The sequence below is a fragment of the Chinchilla lanigera genome, unplaced genomic scaffold (genome assembly GCF_000276665.1).
Source record: "Chinchilla lanigera isolate Chin_1 unplaced genomic scaffold, ChiLan1.0 scaffold00052, whole genome shotgun sequence".
Taxonomy (NCBI): Eukaryota; Metazoa; Chordata; class Mammalia; order Rodentia; family Chinchillidae; genus Chinchilla; species Chinchilla lanigera.
This window is the reverse complement of record NW_004955453.1, coordinates 2,863,520-2,870,038: the sequence shown is the minus strand read 5'-3', so window position 1 is coordinate 2,870,038 and position 6,519 is coordinate 2,863,520. Positions and strand designations below refer to the sequence as shown.

General features: G+C 52.5%; 1 protein-coding gene across 4 annotated transcripts in view; it reads left to right on the top strand.

Moving 5' to 3' along the window:
• Positions 1–6,519, top strand: part of Sag (S-antigen; retina and pineal gland (arrestin)) — a 32,782-nt gene that overhangs the window by 8,304 nt on the left and 17,959 nt on the right. For all 4 annotated transcript variants that reach the window (XM_005395352.2, XM_005395351.2, XM_013519857.1 and 1 more), the window contains exons 4-7: positions 416–460; positions 2,580–2,773; positions 4,341–4,400; positions 5,392–5,468. In XM_005395352.2, the coding sequence (XP_005395409.1) occupies positions 416–460; positions 2,580–2,773; positions 4,341–4,400; positions 5,392–5,468 (376 nt within the window). The remainder of the gene's footprint in view (positions 1–415; positions 461–2,579; positions 2,774–4,340; positions 4,401–5,391; positions 5,469–6,519) is intronic.

Below are 6,519 nucleotides of genomic sequence, written 5' to 3'. Positions count from 1 at the left end.
GGGGATTTAGCTCAGCGGCAAAAGCACCTGCCTGGCAAGCGCAAGGTCATGAGTTCGGTTCCCGGTACCGGAGAAAAACCAAAAAAAAAAAAATAGACACAGAGAGAACAAATAAGAAATTAACAAAAAGGTTCCCCATGCCCCGCCAGTAAAAAAAAAAAATTTTTTGTCTTTTTGAGACATGGTTTTGCTATGCAGTTCAGGCTGTCCTTGAACTCACTTTGTAGCCCATTCAAAAAAATTTTTTAAAGGGCTGGGGACGTAGCTCAGCGGGACAGCATGTACCTAGCGTACACGGGTTCAATCCCCTGAATCACAGAAAAGAAAGGAAAGGAAAAGTGTACTGTGCTCACTTTTCAGAAGGCTTCTGGTTTCCTCCAAGTCACTCTCGCTCTTCTCTCCCTCTCCTGTGTAGATGGAGTTGTGCTCGTGGACCCAGAGCTTGTGAAAGGGAAGAAAGGTGAGTCGGTACCCGGCCCACGCACCCCGCACCCCAAGCCCTCTGAGGCCAGTGTCGCTGTGCCCTGGGATCTCTGGCGCTGGGGTGCGGCCACGTCTGTTACTCGTGACAGCTGTGGGCTGTGAACTGAACAGATTCGAGTTACTCACGGCCCTGCTGGTGCGGCTGACTCCGCGTCTTTGCAGATGCGAACACCGACGGCCCGTTATGACCCTTCGAGGAGGTTGTTCAGTGAATTGGTTGCTAGATGAGGAGCTGTGTGTGGTGTGTACATTGCAGTACTCAGAACGAAGAAATGGTCACAGGCAGCTCCAGCTTGGTGACTTCGCTTTTATTTGTGTAACTTTTTTTTTTTTTTTGAGACAGGGTCTTGATATGTAGCTCAGGCTGGCCTGGAACTCACACCAATCCTCCTGCCTCAGCCTCCTGAGTGCTGGGATTACAGGCGTGCACCACCATGCCCAGATTTGTTTGTACAACTTACATGTAATACTGTAATGTATAACAGAACATAAGCCACAGTGCTACACAGTACAACCAGTGAAGATTACAGTTGTATAAGCAAGGGCTACCGTACAAAACAAGACAGTGGCTTTATAAGCCAGATGTGCAGAACTGTACCAAAAAAAAGGCTGTGGCTGGACCTCTGTGCTGTGTTGCAGAACGCGGGCTTTGTGTTTCCAGCCTGAAGTGCGGCGTGGATTTGTGCCCCGGCCTCGCTCGGGGTCTTCGGGCTCTGCAGGCACTTGGCGTTTTCGCAGGCTGTGGCTCAGGGTTTAGACGGTTTCAGGGCAGTGCTCGAAGGCAGCGGAATGAGAGACTCGGGTTTGATTTCATCCTCTCACTCTGGCTTTTCCCTCAGCTGGTCTGCTTCCAGCACACATCTGGCTTTCTCCATTTTTCTTCAAGCGCTGTATTTATTATTGTTGTTTTGTGGCTGTTGTTATAGACAGGGTCTCTTTATATAGTGCAGGCTGGTCTTGAACTCACTATGTAGCCCAGGCTGGCCTCAAACTCTCCACCATCCTCCTGCTTCAGCCTCCTGAGTGCTGGGATTACAGGCGTGCGCCACCACGCCCAGCTCTCCTGCTGATACTTTCACCCTTCACCAGACTTCCTGCCCCTGAAGCCCAGCAAGCCAGCACCTTCACAGCCTCCCTGAGCTGTTGTGCTGGGGGAGGGAGCAGATGAGGGGCACCGTGTTCTCTGGGCACGGAGTCCTACCACCCTGGCCACAGAATGCGCTTGCAAGGGAGACACCTGTGACATTTCTCAGTAGGGTAATACACTGTCACCCTCAGGAAGGGACTGATTGCCCCGAAAGGTGTGGGCTGCATATGCAACATTATAAAAAGAAATATGATTAATATCTAAGTTTTAAACAATGATTACAATCAAATATAGATTACCATGAATCCCCCTTAGAATAAGCCCTCTCCCTTCTAACACATGATCCCCTCGTTCTTTTTTTTTTTTTTTTGTTTTTTTGGTACCGGGAATCGAATTCACAACCTCACACTTGCCAGGCAGGCGCTGTGCCACTGAGCTAAATCCCCAGCCCTTATCCCCTCATTCCTGTCACTTTCTGCAGCAGTTCTGGAGTTCTCTTTCAGGAGGGTCTTCAGTTGCACTTCAGTTGCCTCGATGTCCTGAATTGATTCAAACATTTACGGGAACCTCTGGGCCAGTGGCTGTGCCCTCATCCGCCTTATGCACCAGGCCTGGCTCGGTACAACTTCCGGCTGGCCCCCAGGTCTGAGCGACTATGAAAGATCAAGACTTGGAATCGATTTAAGCCATCCAGGCAGCCGGGACGGCGAAGTAAAACTGCTCCTGGAAGTGGGCTCCAGAAAGTACATGGAGGGCTCCATGTGTCAAAAAGAGGAACTCAGGGGAATTCACGGCAACACGGTGTTTACTGTAATAGAACTGAAGTCCTTTTTGACTTAAACATTCACTGTATCATTTTGTATCACCCTTCACAGTACTGCCTCTCAGAGCCAGCCCTTCCAGACAGGGAAGCCTGGACTCCGGGCTGACAGCGGGCGTGGCGAGGCCACCCTGCCCGCGCATCCCGGGGCAGTGGGCACAGGCTGACCGCGTCCCCCTCTCGCCCCAGTGTTCGTCACGCTGACCTGCGCCTTCCGCTACGGCCAGGAGGACATCGACGTGATGGGGCTGAGCTTCCGCCGGGACCTGTACTTCACGCGGGTGCAGGTGTACCCGCCCGTGGGGGCCGCAGGCGCCCCCACGCGGCTGCAGGAGAGCCTGCTGAAGAAGCTGGGCGGCCACACGTACCCCTTTCTGCTCACGGTGAGGGGCCCGGTGGGCAGGGGAGGAAGGCCACCAGCCTGCAAATTGCACCCTTGCGGAAGCTCTGGACCGCCGGCTCTGTGATTGTCTGTTTTTAAGTCCTTGAAAATAGTATCTGCCTTCGAAGGCATCATTTCCAGCTGCCGTTTAGCTATTTCCCTTCCTCTGACCACCTAATTAGATGAGCATGTGCTGCCAGCCCAGCTATAAAAAGAAACCGGCAGAAGGGCCCCTCGGTGGCCCCGGGAATGCTCGGCGGGACAGAGGTCTGGGTGCAGGGCGCTCTCACCCAGCCTTGCCCACGCCTCAGTGGGTCTTCTCGGCTCCATCCCTTCTCGCTGCAGCCGCACCTCTCATCCAGGAAAGCTGACTTTCCGGGAACCAGCACCAAGTGCTCTGACGTCATGGAAGCCTGACGTCATAGGTTCTGACATCATAGGCTCCTGAATCATGGGCGTCTGCTCCCCAAGAGGAAATGTCTGTCATCCTCTCTCCTTCTATGCATTCTCCTCCTTCTTCTTCTCTTCCTTCTTTTTTATTTTTTTTGAGACAGGTTCTCACTGTGTAGTTCAGGCTGGCCTGGAACTCACTATGTAGCCCAGGCTGGCTTCAAACTCATGGTGATCCTCCTGCCTCAGCCTCTCAAGCGCCAGGATTGTGGGCCTGAGCCACCACACCAGGAAGACTGAAGTTTAGTGGCCATAGCTTCTGTGTGGGATCGTGAAAACCTTCTGGAAGCGGAGAGTAGAGATCGTTGCCGAATGTGCTTAATACCAGTGAACTGTACATTGAAGAGAGATAAAGTGATAAATATGTTACTGTATTTTACAGTTGTTTTAGGAGCTTTTTAAAAAATGGTACTTGCTCCTGAGCGCTGCCCTGCACTTGTGCTGGCAGTTTGAAGTGACAGTCTCTTGGTGACAACGCGTCAACATGTATCAGAACCTGAGCAAATGAAGAAGGATTTTTTTCTTTTGCAGCACTTTTTGTAATGGCAAAAAAGTGCAGACCGTTACAAGGCCACCAAAGGAAAAGGGGCAGGCTACACTCTGTCTCATCAAAGCCCTAAGTGCGATGGCACAGAACTTTCATGATGGAAAAAAACAGGAGCCGGGCGTGTGACTCACGCCTGTAACCCAGGACCCAGGAGGCTAAGGCAGGGGCATCACTGCAAGTTCAAAGCCAGCCTCACCCGCCCAGTTGGGTGGCGCACACCTGTCATCCCAGCACCCGGGAGGCTGAGGTAGGGGGCTGCGAGACCCTGTCTCAAAAAAAAAAAAAAGTCATAATCTTTCTAAGTCAGGCTGGGCGAGTGAAGTGAGAAAACCAGAGCAGAGCACACAGTCATCGCTTGGCCACGTTTCTGTGACACACATGCACCTGTGCACTCTCATCCGCGTGTCTGTGCACGCGGGCACTCGTGCCAGTCGGGGACCAGCTCCTCTGGGTGTCCGCAGCGTGGGCAGATCGGTTGTCCTCTTGCCTCTTGTTCCTCTTTCCCCAACTTGTGTGATGCTCGTGACCACACTCCCTCTGAGAGGATCGTTTCTTCTTTGTCTTTCCGCAGTTTCCCGACTACCTGCCCTGCTCCGTGATGCTGCAGCCGGCTCCGCAAGACACAGGAAAGGTTAAAGAAGAAATACCATAGATTTGTTCCTTCCTGTGTTCTTTCAGTGGGCTTTGTTTGTTTCTGAGAGAGGGTCTTGCTATGTAGTTTAGGCTGGCCTTGGACTCACCAGGTAGTCCAAGGCCATGTAGTTGGGCTGGAACTCATGGCGATCCTCCTGCCTCAGCCTCCCCAGTGCTGGGATTATGGACGTGCACCACCACAGCTGGCACAATGGACTTTTAAAAGTAGTCTCTTATTGAAAACGTGTTTATGTTCCACACAGACTTTAGAGTTGCTGAGAATCGTGAATCCCTGGTCGCAGAACCTGGAGTCAGTAGCTCGTGGGTCACCATGGACGCTGGGCCTGTGCCATTGCAGCGACACTGGCCCGGGGTGGTGGGGAGAGTACAACCCCGCCCCCTGCCTAGTGGAGGGCGTGGGTCTGCGGGCCAGGAAGTCACAGCCAGGCTGCTGCTGCGGGCCGGTGCCCGATGTGCTTGCCCTGCGTGCTGTAAGGGTTTTGAAAAGCTAGATTTCCCCCAAATTCCATTTCTAGTTTCTCCTAACTGGGGTGAGCTGTGGGCCCTGGGGGCTGTGGCTCCCTGCCCGTGCTTGGCTGTGGGGCTCGGGGTTCACAGCCCTGCCCAGCCTTCATGGGCTACACCCCCCAGAACCTGGGTCTGTCTGCCCCACGTCCCACACCCTGCCCAGCAGGCAGAGGGCGCACGCACACAGGGCAGAGTTGCAGGAAAAGGCACTGAGACCCGGCACTCCAGGAGGCTCTCCCTGAGTTCAAGGCCAGCCTGGGCTACCCAGTGAGACCCTGTCAAACACCAAAACAAACAAACACCCCTCAGGCCCCACACCCCTCCTCCCGCAGCCCCCAAGGACCCTCTCTCCCGGAGCTGTGGGGCCCTTCTAACCCCACTCCTGCCAGGCCTCGGGGAGGGCTGTGGCCGCCTCTCCTGGGGAGCAAGCTGAGCCCTGCCTGCTGCTCCCGTCTCAACAGAGCTGCGGGGTTGACTTCGAGGTCAAAGCGTTCGCCACAGACAGCTCGGAGACCGAGGAAGACAAAATCCCCAAGAGGTAAGAGGGGGTGGTGGGGCCCGGCGAGGGCTCGCGGGTGGATGTGGGGAAGAAACTGCCCACTCTGGCTCCACGCGGCCACCTCCCCACGGGCTGGGGCCGGGCCAGTGGCGCCTGCCGGGTCGGGCTGTTGCCAGTGGTGGAACCGGCCACTGCCTGCACTGGGGTGGGGACAGGAGAAAGAGAAAGAAAATGACAGGGAGCTCCTAAAGGTGCCCGGATCCCTCTTTCCCTTCTTTTGGGTGGTACAGGATATTGAGCTCAAGGCCCCCCATTTTTTATTTTACATTTTGAGATAGCTAAATCATTGTGTTGCCCAAGCTGGGCTCAAATTTAGGATCCTCCTGTCTCAGCCTCCCAGAATGCTGAGATTCCAGTCATACATGCCCATGCCTGACTTCTTTTTTGCTTCTTTTAAATTTAAAAAAAAATTTTGGCAGCTGGGGATTTAGCTCAGCGGCCCAGCGCCTGCCTGGCAAGCTCAAGGTCGTGAGTTCAATTCCTGGTACCGGAAAAAAAACAAAAACCATAAAAAAATTTTTTTTAAATTTTATTTATTTTTTTTTTTTTTTTTGGTTTTTCTCCGGTACCGGGAACAGAACTCACAACCTTACACTTGCCAGGTAGGCGCTTTGCCACTGAGCTAAATCCCCAGCCCCCTGTACTACTAATTTCTATTAGTGCATTGAAAGGGACAGTTAGTGCTTATATTTTTCGATCAATTTTGCATGCCTGTACCTGGTCATCTGAGCAACTTCTTTAATGATAACAATATGCAAAATAATAACCATTAATTTCCTATCATTTTGTTTTGAAATTTTAATTTTAATGTTTTTAAAAAATTTTTATTCTCTTTAAAATAAAAAAGAATTAACCCATATACCAGACCTGGATCCGCAGCCTGTTCCCCTAAGTGGCTATTTCCACCAAACCTGGACTGTCTTGTTTGTCTCAGTTGCCTGGACATTACTGAGCTGCAATGTTTATTCTCCTCTCTCCTCTCCCCCCAGTCGGCTTGCTTATGGCTACTGTGTCTGCCTCAGTCTCCCTG